Below are 26319 nucleotides of genomic sequence, written 5' to 3'. Positions count from 1 at the left end.
CCACAGGACGGTCAGGAAAAGCCTCTTGTGAGGGGCGGTTCTGAGTGGGATCTCAGTGATAAGACAGAGCAAAAGCTACTTCCAATGAGGAACTATGGAGGGAGGAAGTTCAGTGCGGGTAAGGGACAGAGAGGGGAACGGTTGTACTAGAAATGGTGAATGGACTGACGGGGCGGGGGGGGGGGGGCATAGAGGAGGCAGGAGGGCTGGGCAAGTCATGCGTGATTGTTTCAGAGAGCTGAGAGTTCAGACAGCAGTAGCCAGCCAAGGAAGACATTGTAAACTTGTAAGTTCCGCTCCACCTGCTCTGCGGTGAGTCTGGAGGACAGTGATAACTGGGCAAGAAGCCTGACAGGTGTGCACCATGAGACAGGAAGAGACTCGATGGAGGGTTAGGGTTAGAAAGAATTGTGTCCATAACTCATGCCTCTTCACCTGAAAGGATGATGATGATGTCATTAAAATGGGGTAACGAGAGTCAGAAAGAAAAGCAGGTTGTGGGAAGAAGACAAAAGTAAAATTCTAGGTTTGTAAATTACTATGTGAACCCAAAATTCAGAAAAGTAACCCAAGTTTCATTTGACTCATTAACAACATTTGGCTAAAACCCAAGTGGTACATCTCCTGTTCTTATCTTTGATCACCATCCGTAGTCTGTAGATTGACCTTATTGGATTAATTTTAAACTTCCGTAGTAACTAGACATTGGAAACTAAAAGTTTGTGTTAGGAGTTAGGTAGTTGGAAAAATGACTTGAGACTTATTTTTGTATGCTTAACTCCTGGTTTTGGGTTTATTTTTAGATGAAGATGAAGATGATGATGATGAAGAAGATTTTGAGGATGATGATGAGTGGGAAGACTGATCTATATATTATATATATATTTTTAAGGTGAAATACTAAACACTACTTCCTGTCTGTTGATCTGTAAAATTATCATGTAAATGTTCTACCAATTTGCTGTATATTTTTGTTGCCTTTTTTGCTTTTTTTTAAATTAATCTGTGCAATACCTCATTTAATCTGTAAAGGTTTGTTATAATCCTATATAAAGCTACTCCCTGTTGCTGTGTGCAAGTTTACAACAGGATGCTCACGTGATTTGTGAATATTTCCATTCCATCAACATGGGAGTTTTCTGTGTGAGACTGACACAAACCTTAATGTAATTTAGTTAGAATGCCAGAAGGAGAACACTATTTTCATACCCTACTTTTTCTGTACCTAAATTTTCTTAATAAAATTTAGTATAGCACTACATTCTTTTTCAAGTGATGTAAGCTTTAGTTTCTTTAGCCCCGTCATTTTGAAGATGATGCCACATATGAATGTTGAAGCTGAAACATTGCACAGTTCTCTAGACACCACTGCACTGATGCAGGTTTTCAAACGCTAGTGTTACGTGTTGCTTAATCACTATGGCGACGCTGCTGCAGATGCGGAGCGGCAGCACATCTGTCCAGCTCTGCCTGCCCGTGGTAAGCAGTCACACCCGAAGGCAGGAACCCTGATGGGCCCTCACTCATGTGCCTGTCCTTGATCAAGGTGACTTTTATGCTGTAGCAAATGTGACAGGCTTTTTTTAGCAAAGAGATAAATAAACGATAGTTATTACACCCCAGATAGTTTCAGGTCGCATTTTTGGAGGTAGTTTCGTGCATCATGAACAACTGTCATGCCCATATTTGACTCGAGGTGGCGTCAGAGCAGGGCTGCAGTGCTGCAGAGTTTACCTTGTGTTCTGCACTTCGTGAGTGTCTCGGTATTCAGAAGTGCCAACCGTAAGAGCGGGAGGCTTTGGCAAAAGTAAGCACGAGTGCTAACCCTTGCATATACTCTGCATTCTTACTTTGATGGCTTCTCCAGGTCTTTGTCAAGTACCATGTGTAGTTACATTTTTCTTAAAAGATTGATCATCCCAATGGCAAATTTCTTAGAATACATAACTGATTTGATAGCTTTTTAAAATAAAACTTTACAGCCTGCACAGTTGTTATGCATACTATATGGTATGTTAAATTAGGGTTTCCTTGCCTCTTTACAGTGCACTACTCTGCCTAAAGGTGGCTGTTTCATATTTACAGCGATAATTATCTTACCTACCTACCTTAAATAAATTTTAGGTAGAAGATTACCTGATTTTAGTGCAGACATATTTTTCTCACATTGAGTTGTATGCAGAATGTAGCTTCAAGTGTATTCATTATAGTCACAATATCCAACTAAAAATTATGCTATCTAGAAGTATACCGACCAAAATCTAGTATTGACATGATCTTGACAGGCTGGACCTGCAAGATATGGCTTGAACTTTAACCAGTTTATCACATAACCTCTAGAGACCATGCGTCTAGTTACTGTCAGGAATAATTTAAAAGGTTTAGTCGCTGAAAGCATTTAAGTGGTACAGTAAGCTAGTTAAGTTATCCAGAGAGTGCTCCCTCCTCGCAAGAGTAATTAGAACATGCTGGAAAGACGCTCAGCTTTGTGTCTCCTGTGAAAGCCGTGCTCTCTGCTGTTAGGAACGATTTTCTGCTACTGTCATCCTCGTGTGGCTTGAGCTCTGAGACCCAGTGCGGCCGAGGCTGCACAGCTACTGCCCATGCAATTAGGAGTTCTGCGGGTCAAAGTACTTTAAATAAAGAGCATCGACCGTTCATATTCTTTTTCATTTTGACATGAAGAAAAAAATGAATGCCTAAAAATGTTTTTGAGATAATGCCAATTCCGATGTCCCTTACCTTCTGGCCAAGACATTTGGGATTTTTCCAGCTAATTTGATATTTGACCAGAAGCTTGTCTAGAGAGACTCTGATTTCTTTGAGTTGCATACGCATGGGGGTGGGGGGTGTTATCTGCCAAAGGTAAAATTGAGTTTATTCTTTTTCATACAGAAAAGGGTTTTGCTTTCGTTTTGCTTTTTACTTTGTGTAAAGTCTAAATTACAGGAGCTGTGGGGTTCGGTCCAGGCGTGAAGACGTCCACTGTGAGTAAGGTGTCAGCTGTACTGCTCTGTCCTCCACCGTCCTGCACTGTGGGCGGCACCATTCCTGTGTGTCATCTGGAAGCCTCGTGGGTATACCCAGCTATGTGCTCGTCTGGTAGCCCTCGAGTGTAACAAACTAGCATGAGGCCTTTTATATTTAAATGCTATGTGATAGACAATTTCAGCTAGCCACATATTGTATTATGAAGTTCATAAAGATTTTCAATCATTCAATTCCATTTATCAATTGAAATTTTGTTTAGTATGTGAATTTTTTTGAAATGTATAGCAAATAAGATGTTGCACTGGTGGCAATTCATCATGGAACATAATAAAATTAATTTGACCCAAATAGTATAAAATAGTGTGTCTCATTTTTTTATTAAGATGTTCAAATAAGTTGACAGTTTTAATTGTTGAGTCTAGCCAAGAGTGCACGGAGGTGCCAGGCAGTGTTTGAGGTTCCAGTACTGTATGTCCTAAGAGGCAGAGCGTCATTAAGTAAACCCAAAGAGTAAAAGAACTCTGGGGAACCTGGTGGCAGCTCAGCACCTACTGTGAAGCCACGTGGTTCAGTGCTTCTGCATAGAGCATCCACAGTGCGAGCTCGGTGTTGGGGCTCTTTCAGTCCAAAACTGTAGAAGTCTTCAGGAATGGTGCCGAGTTCACTGCGAAGAATAATAATAAATACCAAGCATGGTGGTTCCTGATAGTTTTTGATAGACAGTATTAGAGGTGATACTCATTTAAACAAGAAGCTTTGATTTTGATAAGTGTGATCTTTTGTTCTGCTCAACCTGGCTCGAGCTGGAATCTGAAGGTGAAGCTGTGCCACAGTCCAGAGGACAGAATGTGAAAAGAGCTTTGTTCTATGAAAATGCTTTTGTGGTACAAATGTGAACACAATGTAGTAAACTGTTAGAATTGTAAGACCACTGTGCCTTTGAATTATCCTGTCCCGTTATGTTTGGCTAGACGAAGATCCCTAAAATATCTGCTTTAGGAATAGCATAACTATTCTATTACAAGTATATCTGTAAGGAACTGTCTAACGGGGAATCGTCTACAGCAAAGCTGTGAGGTGCTACATTGTTTGGCACACATCACTCTACAGCAGAGTTTTCTCTCACTATCTCTTGTCGGTTATTACAGGCTCTTTTTAGAAAAAATTTTGGGGTTGGAGAGACAGGAGGTTAAGAGCACTGGCTCTTCCAGAGGCCCCAGGTTCAGTACCCTGCACCCACACAGAGGCTCAGAACTGTCCGGAACTCCAGTTCTCAGGATCCCATAAACTCTACTGGCCTCATTTGGCCTCCTCGGGCACCAGACTTATTCGGTGCACAGACATACATAAACAAAAACAGGGAACACGTAAAACAAAAATATTTTTTAAAGTTTGATTGAGAAGCCATTAGAGAAAGACTTGTTAAGCAGCTCATTACAGATTGAAGGGAGCACATACTCTTGATTTGTATAGGATTGTGGCTACAAATTTAACCTCTTCTAACTGAGCTCTGATAGAAGCCACCAGCATCTGCCTATCTCTGCCCCCAAAAAAGCTGGAGTCAGCCTTTGCCTGCAACATGTGCTAGTGTTTTGACTCAGTGATGACAGTCACCCTACATTCCCCAGACATCTAGTTATCACAAGGTACTTAGGACTTGAAATGAGGCTGAGCTTTTGGTTGTAATTTTTTCCTTAGGTTTTTGTTTGTTTTATAGGTCATAGTAGGCAGTGTTTTCACTTAGACATAAGTATTCTATAAACTCTTGTAATAAACCTACCTTAAAGAAAACAGGTTTGCAGAGTGAATAATTTTTAATCAACAGAGGCACTGTCAAAGACTGGGAGTTCTTCCAAGGAGCCCAGGAACAACATGGACATTTAAACCCAATGTCCTAGTTTTACTGAGAAAAGGAACATTCAAACTTGATTGCATGCACTTCATCCAAGTTTATTAGAGAAGAAACCAGTAAGACAGACATACCTTGTGTGTCATGTTGAAAGAAACAAATGGGGTAAAAGGAATTGTACTGGAAAGTGTCTACTGGGAAACAGTACAGATTATGTTTAGGGGTGTATAAACCCCATTAGCCAACATGGACAGTCTTTTGGTTTAGGGCAGCACATGATGCCTACTTAGGGTATTGTCCCCCACTTTATAACCTCCATTTAAATTACTTTTCTATATGTGTATATTCTAGGAAGATAAAATGGCTTTCTCTAAAGGCCTTTAGTGTCACCCCTCCCCATATGTCCTCCTTTACACACACACACCCCACCCATCTGATCCTATTCTATTTAGCCCTGTTCTCTCTTTACAGCATGGTAAACTGGTTAATTTTGTAGGAAGAAATAGACATGAGAAAGCATGCTGTATCCCTTTATAACTTCCCAAGTGTTCAAATATCTTTGAAACCAAAGACAAATGTGCTTGAATACACATTTGATTTACAAGCCATTAGAAGTAATCACTGTTACTATAAATTGAAAGCGAATGCAGAAATAACTTGTTCATTCCAGGAACTAACCTCTATAATATTGATTTCTCAGCCTTCCTAATGCTGTGACCCTTTGAATACAGTTTTCATGTTGTGGTGACCCCCAACCATAAAGTCATTTTGTTGCTACTTTATAACTATAATGTTGCTACTGTTAATAAATCATAATGCAATTTATTGATATGCAGCCTAAGGGGTTGGGACCCACAGGTTGAGAACCAGTGCTCTATAAGATTGTAGTAATAGGTCAAATTCATATGACTATATACAATCCTAATGCCGCTGGGGAACTTTTTTGAGGGTGAGGGGTTTGAGTCTAGATCTCTACATAGCTATGTCTGTCCTAGAACTCCTCTGTAGATTAGGCTGCCCTTGAATTCAGAGATCTCCTGCCTCTACCTCCCAAATGCTAGGATTAAAGGTATGTACCACCACACCCAGACTACTGAGGAACCTTTTTCTTAAGTTGCTTCTGGCTCTTAGCATGTTTCAGAGTTTAGAAAATTAACTTGACCCAAGATTGCAGGTATACTCATAATCAAGAATGAGCAACAAAGACCTTCATTAGTGAAGTGAGAACCAGATGATTGACACTATTAGATATACATCGGAGTGCTCTTTTTTTAATAGAAAATTATTAATTATAAACACACTGTAGCTGTCTTCAGACACACCAAAAGAGGGAATCAGATCTCATTAGAGATGGTTGTGAACCACCACATGGTTGCTGGGATTTGAACTCGGTACCTCTGGAAGAGCAGTCAATGCTCTTAACCACTGAGCTATCTCCCCAGCCCATGTGTGCATTTCACATTAACAAAGATAATTCCTGGAAGAGATTGTTCTCTTAGCATCCTTGAGGTGGCCTATCCTGTTTGGGGCTGTAATAATGAAACTTGAGGAAGTTAAATAATAAACCAGGGCCTTGTGACCTTGGTGCAAGTGACCTTAGCTATCATCAGTGATCTGGCAAGGAATGGAGATGTCACTTTGTTACCTTTAGATGTAGAAGCTTTGGGGTTTTTATGCTTCTGTAAATAAAGCTGAGGGAACTGCCATCATGCCCTGTTTTCAAAACAAAACAAAATCCACCAGAGAGCTAAAGCAACAGCCTCGAACAGCAAAGGGAAGTGGGTTCTGAGGTCAGGATGGCCCAGGTTATTGGGATGTGTAAACTGCTTACCTTTGTAATTATTATTTTTAAATACTTTTGTCTTTGATTTGATCATCCCTGACCCCATTTTCTCTGTCACAGTTAAAACATTTCTCCATTTGCACTACCAGATTAGGTAACTCTTGTTTGAGTAATCTCAAATGCCTGATAATTGCTGACTTAAGAATTGCCTAAGAATGTATTTGGAGCTACCTCAGGGTCCTTCTTGTGAATTTAAAATAAACCCTGGCAGTATATCTTAAGAATTTCTTACTAATTCTATATTTTCTAGAAACTAAATGCCAGTTTTTACAGAGAGTTTTGGTTTCGTCTGTTTCAATCAACAGTTACTTAATTCAATTTTGGTTTGGGGCTCGTAGGGTTTGTTTTGTTTCTGTTTGGTGTGTGTGTGTGTGTGTGTGTGTGTGTGTGTGTGTGTGTGTGTGTGTATTGAAAGGCTATTTTTACTAAGAACACTCTCTATAGGAAAATGACTTAATTCATTGTGAGTTCTGACAACTGAAGATTGTGGTCAGGTTCTGAGTGTCTGAAGAGTCACCAGAGCCTCTTGGCAGCGTCCAGAGAAGTAATGTTGATATTGCCTCAGTTCCCCTGAAGTGGTATTTTTTGCTGTTCGCTGGTTTGCGGCCTGAACATCTCTCAGCTGGGAAGGTGTTGAAAAGGCAGAAACCATTAAAGGCTTAAAGTAACTGCTAGGGAGGCATTCACAAATGGGTATAAACAAATGTAGTTTTCCTCTGACTTCTATTTTAGTGTAATTTATTTGCTAACTCGCCATCTGGGCCCAGGACTACTAGTAGAATTTTCTGGTCTCTTTAAATTCATCATTATTATTGCTTTTTAACCTTGGGTAATGGCACGTTAAACCCAATTTTGGATGAGGATTATTCTGTGATAAACTTTCAGAAGACAACTTGCAAAATTGTAACCTAAAGTGACTCTAGACCATTTGTCACTGTTTATGTAACAGTGAGTAATGGGTCATCAGATTTCATTCAGGAAGAGAACTCTGTTACTCAAGCCAATGAAGGCTTACTCTGACCAGAGTGGATTGGAATGCTGTTCAATTGGGAGCCTACTTTTTAAAATTCAATTCTATGACTCCAAAATGTTTGTTGTTGACATACATTCACTTGCAGGCAATTACCCTAATTACAGCTGATTACAGTGTTTCAATTGGGAACAAAGTTGTCTAAAATCCAGTGCAGAAGAGCCAGTCTCAGAAACCTCAGTCCTAGGTGCAAATCTGCTTCATGGCCTCAGAACAAGGCTTTAAAGATTAGGTAGCTTACTTCAGGTTTTCATTTCCCAGTTGGAAGGACTTTTTCTACTCTGGAACCTGCGAAGCATCAGAGCTGGATCCCGACCGTTGCCACATGCTACATGTGAAAACAGAGTGGATTCACCAAGAAGGACGCTGAAATGTGTGCACGGAAATGCTCACCTGTGGGTGGAAGAGAGGGCTCGGCAGTAAAAAGCTACGGCTGCTCTTCCAAAGGTCCTGAGTTCAATTGCCAGGACCACATGGTGGCTCACAACCATCTGTAATGGGATCTGGTGTGTCTGAAGACTGCTGCAGTGTACTTGTAAAAATAAAATAAATAAAACTTTAAAAAAAAAAAAAAAAAAAGCGCACCTGGCTGCTCCCTAGTGGCAGTCTCTAGAAAACTTAATGGTCATCAATAGACTTTATTTACCCTGTTTGGCACTGAAACCAATCCTATATCCTCAGATTTCAACCATTATCCTTTTCAGCCAGCAATAACGACTCTGAATTTGTGAACTGAACACAACTAACCTGTTTCTAGTTCATACACCATGTGACAAGACTTGGCTATGCCCTTCCTTTTGGTAGCAATCTATAATGCTAACCTTCACTGTGAGGAACCAAGATACTAAAGGATCTCTGAGCTGTTTGCTCTTGAACAACCCGATGAATGATGGGTTTGCCCTGGACAGCATTTGTACATCCCTGTACCTGTCTTTCTAGAAGCAAAATGGGACCTGGGATGTGCTGGTTTAGCTGCTATGGCGGGCTGCCAAGCCTCCAGGCTCTTCTCTCCCACTCTCAGTGCTGGGCTGACCACACCAGGCTTTTTATGCAGGCTCTGAGTGCAAATCACATGCCCAACTGAACCTACCCCACAGTCCTGAAACTTTTTAGTGGGGGGGGGGGGTAAATCCACTTAAATGTTGACTTTAAATCAAATTGTTGTTTTATAGGATAACATTAAATCTTGATATCTAACCACTTTCTATACCACCCTCAAACTGAACTTTTGGGGATTTTACTTGCTTTTTTGGTTTGTTTTTTGTTTAAAACCTGGTAACATGAATTTAAAAATTCAAATCACCATCTTGTGCAAGAAGCTCTCCTTCACATCTACTGGAGGTAACGAGTCTGGTAAAATGTGGCTCACTGACAAAAGCTATCCACTGCCTGTTTTTGAACAACTTATCAATGAAAGAGAGGCTTGACCCCTCTGAAGGGTTGATGCCCTTGGGATTCCTACAGCTTTGATGTAGAGGATGCTTCTGACTCGGTGATATTCTCAGTACAGCCGAGTACCACACGCTTTTAACCATTAGGTATCTAAGTGCTCAGTGTATGAGGAACGCTGTAAGTACCTCCTGGTACTGGAGTGCAGATTAATGAAGACCAGCTTCTAGCTCCTTGGTTCCTAACTCCAGGGTGTGGAAGAATGGATACGTACTAAGCACTTGGAAGTCAGTACTGATGGCAGTACCATTCTTCCTAGTTTCTGAGCAATCCTTAGCCTCTGTATTCATGGGCATGCACATGTGTAAGCATGTGCTCTAGCACATGCATGTACCTGTACATGAGCACATGCATGCACGCCAGAGAGCCTTATTTATATTTTAAAAAGTTGTTAGGAGATCTTTATAATACTCTGGTCTTTGAAGCATCTTGGCGTACACATGGCACGTTGTTCCTCCTGCCTCTTCTCGCTCCTTGGTAGTATCACTGGGCAGGCAGTAAGTCAAGATCTTGCTGACACAGAGTGATTAGACACCTTTCAGCCACGGAACACTGTCTGGGAAGCAGCATGAGACTTGGTGTTTTGGCTCCATTTCCCATCAGGATGAGGTGTCTTTTCAGAGACCAATGTGCACCTATAAATCACCATCTAAATACTTCACCTGATGTCGGGCAGTCCTCCCGTGAGCTGAATGCTATTTATAGAAGATGAACTAATTGGTTTTCGCACCATCTTCGTGAGTTTTCAGGCTGTTGAATGAAGACTGTCATAGCATCTTTTTGCAGTACTGGATGAACCCTGGTAGGACATGTTCTCTAAATGTTTCTCTGTAATAAGTAATGTGCTCACTAGATACCTGACTACATCATACTTGCCTTTATTCTGAACTTTGTAATACACTGTGTAGTGAGCCGTGAGGGTCCATATTCATATTCTGCTTTTGTGACAAGCCTTGTAAGCCACTTTGTCATCCTAAGGTTCACAAAAATCCAGCTAGGCAGAGTTTTGTTTGCAATGCGAAGAGGATACTTGTCTTCTAGGAACTTGCTTCCAAGACATATCCAAGCCTCCACAAGGTAAGTGGTAACACAAACACTGTCAGATGCTCTCTCCTCCTTCAGGAAGTCTGTGTGGTCTTACTAATTAAGTGGCTTATCAGGACCCTTTCCTCCTCAGCCTCTTCTTTCTCACTTCAGGTGTATACTACAGCCTGTCTCTGCAAAGGTCAGGGAAAAGGAGGGTCTGGTTTTCTCTTCTGAATTTATGTGGACAGGAACACAAATGTACACGCACCTTTCACCCTAAATAAAGCATGATGTCACATGCTAACGGGAAGGGTGAAGATAGTGAAGCCACCACCACGGGAAGCGGCAACTTAGACTGAGTGTCCGGGAGCCAGGGCTATCGGGAGACCAGCACCTGGGTCCGCAATGAGAAGTAGTGCACAGGAGCCCAGGCTCCGAAGTGAGTGGGTCCCAGCTTCACATGCTAACTCCGCTCCTCCACTTCTCACCTGCCACATGGGACTTGCACCTCTTAATGCCGTGTACACGAAATAACTTGGTTCAAAAAGTGACCCTCATCTACTGCCTCCTAATGTGAATCTCAGACACTGATTAAACTACAGCCTCCTGACTCTTTGATTCCAGGTCTTCTTACTTAAGAGATGGATTGAACTGAAGAAATCATCCAGGGAATTACTAGAGATGTCTTTAAGTAAAACATGATCCCCTTGATTGAAGAGAGTTCAAAGCTCTGGCCATGAGGCAGAACATTGGTGACTGGGTGTCTCAGAGAACCTGCAGGACATGCGTGGCCCTAGGAATCAGAGTTAACTCAAAGGCTTGGGAGAATGGAGGAACGGAGATCTGGAAAGCCTGTTCCTCTTACTTGAATTCAGATGGCCCTTGAATGATGGGAAAGAGATGGAATTCCAGTTGGAACTGTGAGCAGACCAGCCCATGTCCTCAAGTGTAATTTTATGGACTGTAGCCTTCACTCAGACTTGCCTAGGGCGAGAAAAGAAATGAAGGAAGAGGAGAAAATGGAGAGAGAAGAGAGAGTAAGGGAAAGAAGAGCTCAAGAGATGGAGGAATCGAAGTCTGGGGCAGGGGGAGAGACAGGGGAGTGTAAGGATAAAAATTAACAGAGCTCAGATCAACTGAGCCAGTGTGTTCATGGGGAGCCCAAGGGAAGAGCTGCGAGTTCTTCAGTGTCTGCACCAGAGTGACTTCACCTCCACCGTCTCCTGAGCATTCATTTGTTCCAACTACAAAGCTTCCTAATATCCCCCGTTAGCCTTCCCAGGAATCACTGACTGGTGCTGTGATTAGACTGGCGTACCACCCACTGGGCACAGGGGACCGCGGCAGCCCCTGCTTCTGTGTTACTTATGTGTCAGGATCTGGGGAAATGGCCACACACCAGGGTCTTTCCCCAAACCTGCCTCACACTCCCAAACAGCCTGTTCAGAAAGTTTTTCAATGTAGGTTTAGAGAGAGATTTAGGCAGAATTTCTTGGATGTGAAGAAAAAAAGTGAATGCTAAAGGCAAGGACCCTTTTGGTGTGAGAACGTAAGGATTTTAATATTTAGCAATATTACACATACCCAGCAGATATATTAAATCACAGAAAAAAATATTAGTTTCTCTTTTAAAAAAGAAGAACTTTAATCTAAGGTTATTGGGATTACAAAAATAATAGCCCATTTCTTTAAGTGATTTGAACTCAGTAACTGAGATACCAGAGATGTGAAGAGATCTCTTGAGGCCTGTTGCCTATATGAGTGTCATGACACAAAAAAGTTCATTTTCATATTTACAGAAGAACCACGCTCATTACTTCTTAGAATTCCATTTGGAATCCCATAGTGACACTATCTTTGGAGTTGGGAAATATTTCAAATTAAAGAAGGCATTTTGGGAAACAGCTCACAATGCACCTCGGGTCACACCACGACAGTTCCGGGTCCTCTTCTACAGATCTTTCTATCTCAGGGCTTCGGGAACTTCCACCTACAACAACAGTGAATTGCCGTTCAATGAAGCAATAAGTATGTGAAAGCAGATCACCACCGTCACCAGCACCCGACAGGTAGTTTGAATGTAGATGACGGTCACGTGTGGCCATCCACACTACATAGTTGGTGGTGAATCACTCAAAGCTTTGTGGTGAAAATTCTGACAAGTGACACAGACAATACTTCCTGGATTGTTTTTCAATTATGAAAAATTGATTTTTTTTAATGTTAGAGAGTCATAAAAGGATCGTGGCTGAGACAATAAGTTGGCACAAAAGGACTGGTCCAAATGGAAATGTATTTGTTCTCCCACTTCTCTCCCCACCCTCAATGCTCACACGTGGCATGCTTGCTCGCATACATAAACATTTGAAAGATTAATAAGAACGTGGAGCGGAGGCTTTGATAGCGCCCATCAGTGGAGGCTGACTCCTTGAATAAATTTCACCGTAAGGTGGAACCTGGGGAGACTTACCCTCCGTAGCTGTCTTATACTGCTCCCCCGAATGGCTTCCATGAGGTTTTCATGAGCTGATCTCTGTGGGGTTGAGGGTCGGGAGCTGTCTTCCATTTTCTTCTCTTGCACTGACCTCAGAGAATTCTTAATTTCCTTTAGGATATTGTTTGGTTGTTTCTTGGCCTTTTTCCCTTTTTTCTTTCGCTGTCCATTTTGTAGGGCCCGCTGGGCATTTTCCTGTTGTTTAATGACTTCTGCGATGTTTCTGGTGATGAGTTTTTTCTCTGGGAGTGGAGGAGCAGGGGGAGGAGGAGGAGGAGGCAGCATGTGGGAAGGAAGAGGGGGAGGGGGAGGGGGAGGAGGCGGGGCCGCAGGAGACGGAGGTCGGCTCCGCCCAGTGTGGACTTTCTTGGAGACTTTGGGAGATGACCAAGGAGACTGCCTCGGAGATGCATACGGAGAAGAGCCAGGCGTCCCTCTTTGCCAGACTTTGGTCCTCAGAGTCGCTCCTCCATCATGCCCCTCTTGCTGTCTTTGCTCCTGCATGCGTCTTTGCCTCTGTTTATCCATATTCCTCGTTAAAATACTCGTCATACTCATCCTTGGTCCTGGGAGCTCAAAGTGATAGCCCAGCCTCAGCAGCGTGGTGTTCTCCTTGAGCAGCTTGACGATCTCCATCTCGACCTGGGAGCCCATGATGTGCCTCTGGTTGTGGAAGCGCAGCTCCGTGAGCACTGTGTTGTGCTGTAGGGCTCTCATGATGGCCAGGATCCCCTTGCCAGTGATGAAGTTGGACTCCACGTTCACGCTGGTAATGTGTTCATTCACCTTGAGCATTTCCGCAATGGCGGTCGCCGCTGCGTCATCCGCGTGCGTGTTGGCCAGACTGAACGTCTTCACTACGGTGTTCTCCTTGAGAGCCTCAGCAAACCGGGATAAGGTCTGGGTGGTGATGTTCTCAATATTGTTCAGATTAACTTCTGTTGTATCGGGATCATTGTTCTTAATCTTCTCCAGAGCATCCTCAATAACGGTGGGATTTCCACAGGGGTGAATGGCAGCTGGCGACTCTGTGTTCCTCTGTGTTCCTCCACTGTTGCCGTTGGTTAAATTTATATTTTCTATTTGGCTTTTAAATGTCTTTGGCTTAGAGCTATCAGAATCAACACTATTGTAGCTTACAGTTCCATTAATATGTTTTGTGACTTCCGTTGTCGCTTCCTCTTCCTCACTGTCTTCTTCTTCCTCTTCTTCCTCTTCCTCTTCCTCTTGGGACTCCTCTTCTGTGCACACCTCCTCGGAAACCTCGCTGTTGCTTTCGGTGAAGATTAGCTCTTCCTCACTCTCTTCCTTGTCTTCTTCTGCAACCTACGGAGTGTAGGGACACCATTAAGCTCTTCCCTTGAAGCACCGTTAGCAGTTTACAAAACTAACACGTACCACGGGGTCAGGAGCGAACAGGATTAGCAAGCCCTTGTTTCTGACCCTCTAGTTTAAGTGGCCAAGGTCAACATTTTGTTGCATAACAACAGCTTTTCTGTAAACATTTGCCTTTTTCCTGACAGCCACCATTTACTGAACACAACAAATGTGATAGTGTTTTCTAATTGAACACGCAAGTCGGAGCTTCAGTGCTGGATAGTGTTGGGTAAATTTTTCAACGCTTTAAACCAAGCAAGATGTCTCAACAGATAAAGGTGCTCACAGCATAAGCCGGACAGAGTCCAACAAAGCAAGAACATCTTAGCATGTTGACTTCGTGGATCATTTTGCTCCAGTTTTGCTGGTCTGTGCCGCCCTCTGGAATTGACAGAGTTCACTGCTCTGTCCAAGCAAGTGAGGTGAAAATAAACAGTATGGGGTTGAGTTCTGCGACCTTAATGCCCAGAACTTTCCCAGGCCTGTTGGTGCACACCTGCATTCCTGACTAATTGCAGAGTTGAAGGAAGTGAATTCAAAGCTCCTTTAGGTTAGAAAGTGAATTCAAGGTCAGCCAAGGCAACTTAAGTTCTATCTCAAAGTGAGGGCCCAGAGTTGGGGACATAGCTGAACAACAGAGTTCTCAGTCAGTTGCAGATGTGACCAAGCCAAGTGCCCTGTGTCCTTTTTGTCTCCTCGTAGAGAAGCAGATGTCTCCTGCTCTGGCATCTTTCTGTTATGCAATGGCACCCAGCACAAGAATGTGGAAACCCCATACTCCCATGGAGCTGCTGATCAGGGCAGATCAAAACCTGCTCTCTGGAAAAACAACAAACAAAACAGTCGGTGGAAGCCATGATAAAACATGACAGTCTCTCTAGGTCCCAACCAGCAGCACTGCAAACAGCAGTAACTGGCCCGGCCTGATTCTTTAAACTTATTTTAGCATGCGTCAACTGTAAAAAGGTTTTCGGGCAAACAGGATTGGATTCTAGTGCGGTCACTTCTGTTCCCTAGTCCTTCCGCACAGACTCCCAATGGGGCCCTGGCTGCCCCCACAGCCTGAATTCTTAACTCTACGTTGGAAGCACTTTTTTTTTTTTTTTTTTAACTTTGGAGGGTTGTGGTTGTCTGTGGCATGTGGATGGATGGAACTTTGGAAAACATTATGTTGGGCTCCAGGCTTGTCTGCCCAGTTGCTGCCACAGAATAGCCTCCAGTTAGCCACCCTTGTCTGGAGTGACAGGCACCAAGTGATGGCCTCAGAAAGGGTCAGCCTCTCCTAGGATGACCTGTCTAGTGTCAATTTACTTGAGGTATTAGGAGAAGAACAGTGTGTGTGTGAGTGTGTGTGTGTCTGTCTGTCTATCTGTCTGTCTGTCTATCATGGGGTTGGTAGAGGAACAGGAATCATAACTCAGTGATACAAAACACTCTATATAGAAGTAAATGGATCAGCTGGACAGAGCTCTGACACCCCTACCCCAAGTCCCTTTGCCTTGTGTAAGTTCTTAGAACTGCAGCCTCATCAGCTGCCTGAGGGTTTCTACTGGCCTGTCTCAAAAATCTGGAGCATTTGGAAAAATTCAAAGCCTTCCGTACGACCACGGAATCTCATCTTTGATATTTAATGGTCATTAGTCTCTATCTGCAAACAGTTTCTCCTTCAAACTACATCTGAAAATCCTGTCGGCTCTCCAGCAACGTGAGCGCTTACGTAATATCTAATAATGCCTCTTCCCGAAGTCCCTCCTTAACACTTCCTGAGCTTGTCCCCCGAGACGCTTGCCAATGACACTTCTCCCAGTGAGCTGCGACTTACACTTTAACTGTGTGTTTACCATTTTCCCAGTAGATGATTAAAGCAGGTGCCGACCTGCATCTTTTTCACCTAGAACAGTGATGAGCTTCCTATAGAGGCTCGGCAGACATTGTTGACTGGAGAGATGATCTAAGCTGACCTTAATTAACAGCATCTCATCGTTAGGAGTGTATCTAAAAACAAAAAAATACTGATAAGGTTGGGCAGGGCTAGGTGACCAAGTGTCTGGCTGTTTGCCGGAGTCTGAGAGATTTACCAGGACACAGGACTTCTCTAGAGCAGCCCAGGGCAATGGGATCACTCCAGGAGCAGAGCATATGGGAGAAAAAATAGTAGCAGGGAGGGAGGGGAGACAGAATGGTCTACACCTGCTCCTTTATGAATCAGTCCGACACAGAGGGGTGTGGGCAGTGCTTCCTACACCCGCTGCTTTGGAGGGAGGGGAGACAGAATGGTCTACACCTGCTCCTTTATGAATCAGTCCGACACAGAGGGGTGTGGGCAGTGCTTCCTACACCCGCTGCTTTGGAGGGAGGTCTGATCTCCTTCAGGGAACGAAGGAGGAAGAGGTGGAAGATGGGGTGGGAGGGACTGAGCAGACAGAGTGCAAATGCTGGTGAACACAGAGAGAAACAGCAATGCCGAGGAGCCAGCCAGCCAGGGCCAGCCTCTCTGAGCAGCTCCACAGCACCATCACAGCTACACGGAAGTAAGAGGCCTGGCTTTCAGTCCTAGTCCCAGCGCTCCCTATAAAGAGCTAGTTGTCTTTAAAGAAATCACTAAGCCTTCCTGGGCCACAAGGACTTGAATGGTTCTTATAGTCCAGTATGCCTCCCAATTACTGGGCAGGATTGACAGGCTGGGTCCTACCCTCAAGAGTTCGTCATCTGCAGATACCAAAGGGGCTTAGAATGTGCTTTTTGTAGTACCAGGTGAAGTCTAGCCTGCTCTCCAGGCCCTACAAGTCTGAAAAACAAATCTTTCTGCCAAGAGTCTCTAGTTTCAATCCCGACATGAGCTGCTATTCTCATGTAACTTCCTTAATTTCTCCCAGTCTCAGCTCCCAAGTGAAGAAGAGTAAGAAGAAATGAGATATTGTGAGGAAGTCGTTGGCACCCATGCCCGGGGTGCCTAGAGATGATGTCGTGCACACCTGGGTCAAAATGGTTACCCCTCAGAAGACACTACTCGCAATATTCTGAAACAAAGCCAGTAGCCGGATCCCGCAAGCCACATCCAGACTCCAGTTCCCCCTCAGGGAATCTCTTTCGACTGTCATCACTGGACAGGCACCCGCTCCCCCCGCCCCCCCCCCCCCCCCCCCGCTGCCTGTTCCCCGCTGCCCGCTCCCCTCCCTGGCAGGACTGGTTTACTCCCTCTGCCCAGCACCCTTGTGACTCCACGGACAGCTGGCTGGAACCGTGAAGTGGGAGAAAAGGAGGCAGCCGAGAAAGGAATCAGAGCTGGTAAAGAGGACAGCCGCTCTAATTGGACCGATAAGCCTTTGGCAGGATCAGCAAAACCTCTGGCAACCTGAGGTGGGGCTCAGCAGCAGCTGACAGCGGGCGTTGCCCTTTGGTTCCCTCTGCTGTCATAACATGATGACATTAAAATGCCTTTGTCCTGTTAGCGTTGTAGGTGCCTGTATGTCCTGGCTTCTTGTAGACAGTCGTACCCTTATTTTAAAGGAAATGCTTTAGTAAGTATAGCACGGTGTCATTCTGTGTCGTCAGGCTGTTGACTCTTATGTCCACCCCGCACCAAAAACAAATTAGGAAACCAAGCGAAGCAAATCCAACTCCCACGTGCTGATCTGGGAAGAACTGACCGCCTCGAGTCCTGTCTGGTCTCCTGGGTGTTCCCTCCCATCTCCTCCTCTCGTCCCTCACTACTGCAGCCGTAGTGGCCTTGGAAGAGCCTGCCTTGGACCCGGTGGCCCTTCCCACGATGGCTGGCTGACAGGGGCAAGGCTCACGCATAGCTAGCTGCAAATGTCGTGCACGAAGCTATCACCACAGCTCCCAGATTAGGGCTGGAGAAAGCTGGCCACCGTGAACTTTAGATTATACGTGGCCTCAGCGGAGCACGCAGGCTTTTGAGCAGTTGTCGGCCTGCTTTCTTCCGAGAACTCCGGGTTCCTTTCAACATTCTACTTCAGTAATGACTTTTCCAGAGACCAGTCTTCTGAGCTGGTTTCTTTTTCAGAGATGGGTCATTGGGATATTCAGAATGACTCTTCCCTGGACAACCCACAAGGGCTTCCTAGACGTGAGTTCTCCAGCACAAGTGTTTCCTAGTCTCAGAATCCCCATCGGGGAGTAGGAAGATGCTCAAGAGATAGGTCCGTAGGCGCATTAACCTGATTTCATCATTTAGAACTCTACACAAACGTATGCATTTTCTTTGGGGGAAAACTCTAGAATGTCTTAACACCTCAAAAGCGGGGATCTTGGTTCACAAAAGAAACAAACAAACAAAAAATTGAGCTCCCTCGATGGGAAAGAGAGAGAACCCTACAGAAATGTTTGTCTGTGCAAACTCTAACAACTTAAGGACAGACAGGCCAAAGAACAAAGGCTCCGGACTCTGGTTCCTACATTTCCCCCACAGGCCTTGAATTCGTGGGCACTGGAAACATGAAACTAATTTTATGGCTGCCTTTATTCCTGTCAAGGAATCAGGAAATAAATGTAGTTCTCTGGGGAAAAAATTGTATCAGAAACACGCTATGCAACATCAGTGTTAGAGTAGTTGATGACTGTTCAAACCCATACTCTGGTTGTGAAGCAATTTTGCTCTCCAGGGTCCCATTAAAAAAAAAATAGAAACAAAATATAACAAAACAAAAAACCCTCGCAGGCAGGAGTTCTTTACGTACAAAATTGGTGAGACCATTTTGGCCTGGAAAGTATTTCAGTCATGGATACTATTGGGTTACAAGGAAGCTAAAGCAACGCAGACCGAGAAAGCTGCAGAAAACACGGCTGTCTGACTTCGGAATGGGGACGGGGAGAAGGATGATGGACAGGGATGGGTATGGTCCTCGGAGCCTACCTTTCCACATTCCCCCAGCCGTTCCTTCTCCAAAAGTTTTTGGGACTCCTTTTCCCAGTACGCCATCAGCGCCTCTCTGCTGAAGTTTGCTGTTGGGGTTTTCTCCGTCAGACTCTTTTGCCTTAGCCCCACAGGAAGGTTCCGGTCGGGTTCGATGTCTTCCAGTTCTCTCTCTAGCTCCTTCAGCTCTTCAGCTGAGAGGGAGGCCAGAAGTTCATCCTCGTCGATCGATTCATACTTACTAAGTCCCCTTCGGTAGCCAAACGTAGACATGGTCCCGGCCTGGTCAGACTCCCCAAGGGCTTAAAGAACCAGGCATTCAAGGCGAGCAGAGGCAGACAGGGAGGCGAGCGAGCGTCAGGCTGGTCGGCAGCTGGTGTGAGGAGTGGCCTCGGGGACCTTTTAAGAGCCGGTGATGCAGGGCCGTGACAATGTGGAGAGGATGAAAGCATGAGCCGTTTTAAGCATCAGACGTCAGCTAGACATCTGAACACAAAGAATGCCACATCAGTGGTGGATGGAGGTCTCAGACCCAGCAGGGATTATTCACATAGTGGCCAGAGCCATATTTAGCCGAGCCAGATAGCTGGTGAGGACAGAGGAGGTGCCATGGTTCTCTGTTCAAACAACCGAGGGTAAACTATGTTTCAAGAAGGCTTACCTCAGACACTGAGGCCGTGAAGGGACCCTTTCATTCTGAACTGAGGGGTTGAGAAACAACCCGACATTGTCCTGTGGGTAGTCAGTCTGGTTCTTCTATACACGTACCCTGGATGGTGTGGTGGGGACGGAAGGATTTTACCATTTTATTGGGCTTTGCACTGTCTGTCGCAGGATTCCCGAGCTGTCTGCTATAGACCTTCATTTACTGAGGTGGGCCATCGAGATTGAGAAACTAAGGGGCCACAATTGAAAGCCCGCTGCTGGATGATCAGGAGTCTTCTCCACTTCATTAAATGGCTTCCTTCTCCTTCCATTGAGTAACCAGAAACCAGATTATTCCCATTTATCATAGGACAGTCCAATGCTAAACACTCTGCATGTTTTATGTCATTTCCACCCACAATCTCATGAGGAACATTATCCTTGCCCATCTCTAACAAGCACAGACCGCCCCCCCCCCCGAAGGTTGAGTAACTAGCCTAGAAAAACCAACGCTAAGAAGTAGAAGGGTCTATAATTTTCTTAACTCAGGTAGCATCTGGATAATTTTTAATTTATACACATACATTCATTCTTGTGAAGGTATTACAGAGTTTGTAGAATTTCACACTATTTTTACATTACAGATGTGTAAGACTGTAGTAATACGTGTGCATAATGTACATATACCAACACATACACAACATATATGTGTGTGTTCAGCTGCTGGCTGATACTTGGGTTACTTCTATGACTAAAACTGCTGTGTACACTGACCTGGATGTCTTCAAGTGCTCACATGGTTTTCCCTGCTCTGCAGTAGAGGCATTAGCTTATAGGACAAACTCACTTTTAATGAAGTTGCAAAACCGTGTTATAAAATGGCTCGCCTGTGCATTTCCCACAGTGGACGGAGCGTGCTCCTGTTTTTCACACTTCTCATTACTGCTGCATTCCCTGGTCACAGCCATGGCTGGTGAGAACCAACTGGTGGTTCAGTTTCCTATTACTAATGGACTGTAGCTTCCTGTGTAGTTACCTTGGTAAAATAGTCAAGTTTACGTCTTATTTCCGAACTGAGTTGTCTTTTTAACCCAGTTGTGAGCTGTTAATCTATTCAATGAGACAAACAGTGTTTGGTGCGCCTTTTAGTGGTTTTAGAAGAGTGATTTTTTTTTTTTTTTTACTTTGATGAGGTTGACCTTATTATTTCTTATTCTATTGACTGTGTGGGTTTATAGTTTCACAAAAGCAATGTCCTAATCCCAGGCTACAGAGATTTACTTCTGTGTTTTACTCAAAAGGTTTTCAGATTTTGTTTGTTAGGTTTGGGCTTATGGCCCATTTTGACTGAATTTTTATATATGTAGAAAGTAAGATTTACACTTTTAAAAATATGTAGATATCTATCTACGTTTCTTAACATTATTTGTGGAAATGATTCTCTTTTTTGATAAATTGTTTGGTGCCTCTGGCCACCAACTAAGGACCACTGTGGTAAGGATAGGCTTCTGGGCAGTGCTGGACTCTGCCCTGTGGCTCTGCAGTACAGTTGTTAGGGAGTCAGAGTTCTCTCATACATTCTTTGGCATGAGTGGTTCGGCTAAATATATTTCCTTTTAGCTCATAGTGTTCTGCCTTCAGAATCAAACAACACTATCTAGAAATGGCGTTCAGAGAGCAAATGCTGAAACTCTAAATGATTGATTAATTTTCAAAAACTACTTTTGTGTTTCAAAGATACAGAATAGTTGTCCATATTTTTGAGATAATGTAATTGGGATTTGCTTATATGTTAAGCAAGTCAAGTTTATTAACATCATTGGGTTTTGTTTTTTATCTTGAACCAGTAGCATATGGCTTTGTGGAACACATGGTGTTTTTTTTAATTAAAAGATAAATTTGAGTTTTGATAGTGCTACCGAGTTAAGATAGATTTCTAAATCTGGTGGATGAAATGAGTTATTCAGCTTAACAATGACATTTTTCACAAAGCAGTCACAAGTATGCTAAACAAATCTGATTTTAAGAGAAAAATATGTATAAGTTGTAGCACAACCTTATTATTAGTGATGAATTATACACATAGCACATTGGTCAGTACAAATATTTGGGAAGAAATAATCATGAAAAATTAGTAGAACTGTGCTTGACTCTTTTCCTCATAAGTTTTTGATGTATTTAACTAATTTTTGTCTTGAAATTTATTCAATACCCATCACATGTTAGATTTCAATAGAATTACATGAATTAGAGCAATGAACAAAACCTACCAAGTTCTTTTCTTCATGGGAACTACATAAACATATAAACACAATGTATCAGACAGGAGGTCTGAAGAGAAGGTCAGGGAGGGTAGGGGAAGCAGAAAGATTGGGAAGGGTAACATTTCATTTCAGAAGCTTTTGTAATAAGGTAACATTTGAACACAGATCTGGAGAATGCTCTATGCACAAAGATTATAACATACTTGATACATAAAATAATTGCACAGATACTCTTAGAGACTTTGATTTCAAAGGATCTTTTAAAAAATATTTTTTGTGTGCATTGATGTAAGGGTGTCAGATTCCCGGAACTGGAGTTGCAGACAGTTGTGAGCTGCCATGGGGGTACTGAGAACTGAACCTGGGTCCTTTGGAAGAACAACCAGTGCCCTTAACTACTGATCCATCTCTCCAGCCCCAACAAAGGGTGAGGGATGGGGGAGGGGGCTTGTGGAGGGGAAACTGGGAATGAGGGGTATTTGAAATGTAAATAAATAAAATAACTAATAAAAATGAAAAAAAGAAATGCTCAGTACTCTGCAATTTCTATTATTGTTGCATTTGAACATCATCAATAAAAGTATCCCTTGACAAATGAATGGCTTAGATCTATAGAAAACTCCATTCAATGGTACTGAAGGCAATTAAAAATTCCATTTCATATATATAATTGGAAAGACCCATAATGAATGCAGCCTTGCATTAGTTTCATTCTTGAGTGTCCCATGAATGACTTTTAATATGTCTCCAAAGAGTCAGTATTAAAATGTCTTCCCCTGTGGTACCATCACTGGAAAACAAAACAAAACAAAACAAAACAAAACAAAAAACTCTTGATAATACCTGCTCTTAAGAAAACTGGCCACATCTGATCTGAAACATCCGAGTTGATACTGTATGGCAGTCGGACTGTAACAACCACAGCTCACAACCCACCAGACTTCCTGACATCTACCCAGTAGTATTTCCTACAAACCTTAAGTCATTTCTTAAAATTCTGCCATGTGACTAAACATCGCTACCCACCCAGGTTTTGGCTAACATATAACGGATAATGTAAATTTTCTTAAAACTTTTTCTTACATCGAGAAAAACAATCATCCAGTTGCATAGATGTGTTCTAAGAGTCAGCATTTTATATGTTGGAATTTTCATTTTGTGTTTTTATTTAAAATACTAAGAAACGATATAATTTAAGATAGTACAAAGCCTTTTCAAATTTAGTGGTTTTTAAAAAGCATCATGGCCTTGTGGAGAAGTTTTTGTTCTTGATTCACTGATGCACTAAAATATATAATGACTCACGATAATGCCGATTCCTTGTTAAGGAGAAACTGAGTTGTTTGTGTGTTTGTTTTCGTTCTTTCCCCTTTTAGTTTCTCCCTCAGAATGTCCCTGGCTGCTCGTCCACACAGTCGCTCACTACTCAGGCTAAGGCTGAAGACAGAGAAACAGAAACTGATCCAGTTTCTGCCCTCAAGGAGTAGAGACTCAGGGTAGACAGCCTGGGACAGCAGTGCAGAGTCACTAAACCAGGCGCCAGAGGAGCCAGAGGCACACAGAGGGGGAGACAGTGGCTCACAGAGGGCACCGGGTGGGGGGGGGGAGAGTGGGAGGATGGAGGGGTGGGGGGTGGGGAGAGGTTCCGGGCAGAAAGGGCACCTTGGAGTCAGTGCCCAGGAGAGAGAAAACAAAAGGGAACATTGTTTGACAGGGAAGGGGTGTGTAGGTGGAGACCAGGCAGAAACTGCCCTGATTCAGAGAACTGCTCAGGAAGGTAGCCCGTCCCCCCACATTCTCTACCAGCTCTGCGCCCTACGCTGGATGTTTAGTGTTTGATTTAAAGTGCTATGCTAAAGAGTTCTGTTACTGTATCACTGTGCTATCTCTGCCATTTCTCCACATAGCTGCCGCGGGCCATGTTGCCTCAAAGACCATTGTTTGGGCAAGTGCCAGGACACCCATAGGGACTCAGGAGATGGGGCCAGAGGTGATCAGCACCTGGAGATCACTAGTCCCAGTCTTTTCAGCAGGCTGGTCCTCCATTTTCTTTTGTTTCTTTGCTTTTCGTGTTCTGAGTATATCACACACGTGGAGTTGACTGTGGCGTTTTCTTTTCTTTTTCTTCTTTTGAGCATAGCTGTGAACCACCGTGTGGGTACCGGGAACAGAACCTGGGTCCTTTGCAGGAGTGGTTGGTGGTGTTCTTAGCTGCTGAGTCTTTCCTCCAGCCCCTCACTGACATCTTCGTCCACGTCCACACTGCTTGGTCTGGACCCTTGCCTCCCCTCCCGAGTCTGCTTTTTAGTGCAGACGCCTCCTATAAAGGGCCGCGAGTACTATCCATGGACACAACTACCTCACCACCCAGAGATAGAAGCCCCACGTGTTACACATTTCAGTGATGGTTTCTGTATGGGTGATTACTATTTAGAAGTGTTAAGGAGCTATTGCAATTGTCGTTTTACTTTAAGCTCAAATTTCAAAGAGTGCTCGGTAACTTCAGGAATTGTTTACACTTCAAGACATCGATACAGCTCGTAATTCCTATCTGAAACTACTAAAGACGGCTCAAGATATGCATTACATAATATTAAATTGTATTTAATATTTATGCCACATGACATATACTATCTATTTACTCATTAAAGCCCATTTCTACGGGTCCTGTGCTTCATCGTACAATAGACCCCATCATTACGAGACTTAGTAGCCAGCGTTTATTTATTTCAGTAAATGCAAGGGATCCCAAAAGTTCAAAACGGGCACAAGTGTGTCATCCCACTCAGCCGAAGGACGTTCTGTGAAAATGCCCAGATGATCTCTGAGGGCCTGAGAGCAGCCGCTTGCTTTCTGTCTTTGCAGCTCCTTCACCCCAGCTCACTCATCATCAGCCCCGCTTCTCCCACAGGGCTGGGCGGTGGGACGACAGGTCAGGGCTCCCCACCCACCGCCTACCCCGTGCTCAGCCTCTTCAGGACAAGGATCTCATCAGGTGCTCGTCTACCACAGACTCCTATTGTTCTTTAGCGGCTCACCTTTCCTGCCTGCTTTGGATCACCGGGTAGAACCCCACACTGGAGCCCGTGCTAGGGTGAGCAGAGCCACTCCGGCCTGCTCTGCCCTTTACCCGCGGAACTGGTTCGTTCCCTTTCTGCTCCTAAAACCTTCGCCTCCTGAGCTGCGCGCAGGCCCACATGCGCATGCGCTGAGGCCCTAGGTCTGCTGAGTTCTCTCTGCCCCACACACTGTGGTTTCTGGACGCCTTGCACTTGGGATTGCTTGTTTTAATTAGGTCTTAGAAGGGAGATGCTTTTCCAAAGGCAGGATTAGTGTCTGCTCCACTTGCAGTCTCTGAGGCCTAGCTCAGTTATTAAGTGTTCGGGGAGTACTTTAAAAACAAACAAAGCACCACAAGCAGAGGGACAGGAGTGATTTCCTCGTGTAAGCGAAATGGATTTTTCAAAATGGCAGACATCATGACAGTTACTCGATGTGAGATGATTGAAGGTTTTTTTTTTTTCTGAAATATTCACTCTTTTATTCACTGTGATCAAACCCAAGGCTTCTCGCATGCTAGGCAAACACGGTGACACTGTGCTGGACATTAGCCCTAGGACCTTCTTGTGTGCCAAAACTGTCTTCAGAGAAAGCTTCCTATTTGCAGCAGCGTGAGCACCTCCCCGAATTTTCTCTCGCTCCCAGACATCTGAACACTTACACAGGCCCACGGGCCATGGTTTGTGGGTTACTGTACCTTCATCTCGGTGAGATTCACCCCTAAGAACTCCAACTACCTGCAAGGCATTCCAACCTCAGGGAGATAATTTTGTTCTTTTCATGAATATCTTATCTGTCTGTTCGTCCATCCATCCATCCATTTTGCATACTGTGGATGCAGAGCCCTGTTCTTATTAGAGAACCACCCTGCCCCTGAGCTACTACTTCCCCAGTTCCGTTTTCTTTTGAGGTGGTATCTCACCAAGTTTCCTACACTGGCTTGAACTCACTCTGTAGCCTTAGTGAACACTGAACTTGGGAGCATCATACATCAGCCTCAAGTGTAGAATACAGACGACTGCCACCAGGCCAGGCTAACTTTTTTCTTTTTAATTGTCACTAAGTTGCTGAGAAGGACAGTATGCTACCATCTGTTAGGCAAAAGGGGGATTCTTTTATTCTTGCCATGGTTTCAGATGTTTTACCTGCTTTCTAACAACTATTATTTTAAGTTTTACCTAATCCCCCGACCCTGTGCAGATGCCAAGCTACCTCCTGAAATAAGTCTAACACGTTTTCCATGTGCACAGAAGGGTTTGTGGTCCCCCCCAGTTCTTACAGACGGTTTGTAAGAAGGCTGAGGCTGTGTGATAGTTCCTGAGGAAGCCAAGCTTCCGACTCTTCTCAGTCTGTTTACTGAAGCCTCTCAACTGACCAGGGAAAGGCTCCCAAGGGAGAAGGTCAGAGAGCCAGCA

The 26319-nt window shown here is 44.0% G+C and overlaps 2 protein-coding genes across 2 annotated transcripts in view; one reads left to right on the top strand and one right to left on the bottom strand.

The window, feature by feature from the left end:
- Positions 1-3328, top strand: part of WASL (WASP like actin nucleation promoting factor) — a 42102-nt gene extending 38774 nt beyond the window's left edge. Inside the window, exon 11 of the mRNA XM_080936254.1 lies at positions 804-3328. Within this exon, the coding sequence (XP_080792380.1) occupies positions 804-865 (62 nt within the window). The 3' untranslated portion in view covers positions 866-3328. The remainder of the gene's footprint in view (positions 1-803) is intronic.
- An 8400-nt stretch (positions 3329-11728) lies between these two features.
- On the bottom strand, positions 11729-19328 carry LMOD2 (leiomodin 2). Its single transcript, XM_080936219.1, has 3 exons — positions 18936-19328; positions 12659-14008; positions 11729-12178 (listed from the first exon to the last, which is right to left on the bottom strand). The coding sequence occupies exons 1-3, from the start codon at positions 19206-19208 to the stop codon at positions 12152-12154; spliced, it is 1650 nt and encodes a 549-aa protein (XP_080792345.1). The 5' UTR covers positions 19209-19328; the 3' UTR covers positions 11729-12151.
- Positions 19329-26319: the final 6991 nt, after the last annotated feature.

This window comes from Micromys minutus, assembly GCF_963924665.1.
Source record: "Micromys minutus genome assembly, chromosome: 23".
Classification (NCBI taxonomy): domain Eukaryota; kingdom Metazoa; phylum Chordata; class Mammalia; order Rodentia; family Muridae; genus Micromys; species Micromys minutus.
The sequence above is the reverse complement of the archived record's forward strand: the minus strand, read 5'-3'. Positions and strand labels throughout refer to the sequence as shown.

Coding starts and splice junctions, on each gene's coding strand:
- LMOD2 (XM_080936219.1), bottom strand. CDS start 19,208: ATGTCTACGTTTGGCTACCGAAGGGGACTTAGTAAGTATGAATCGATC. Junction 14,009..18,935: donor GGCTGGGGGAATGTGGAAAG/GTAGGCTCCGAG, acceptor TACACTCCGTAG/GTTGCAGAAGAAGACAAGGA. Junction 12,179..12,658: donor GTATAAGACAGCTACGGAGG/GTAAGTCTCCCC, acceptor CTGTTGTTGTAG/GTGGAAGTTCCCGAAGCCCT.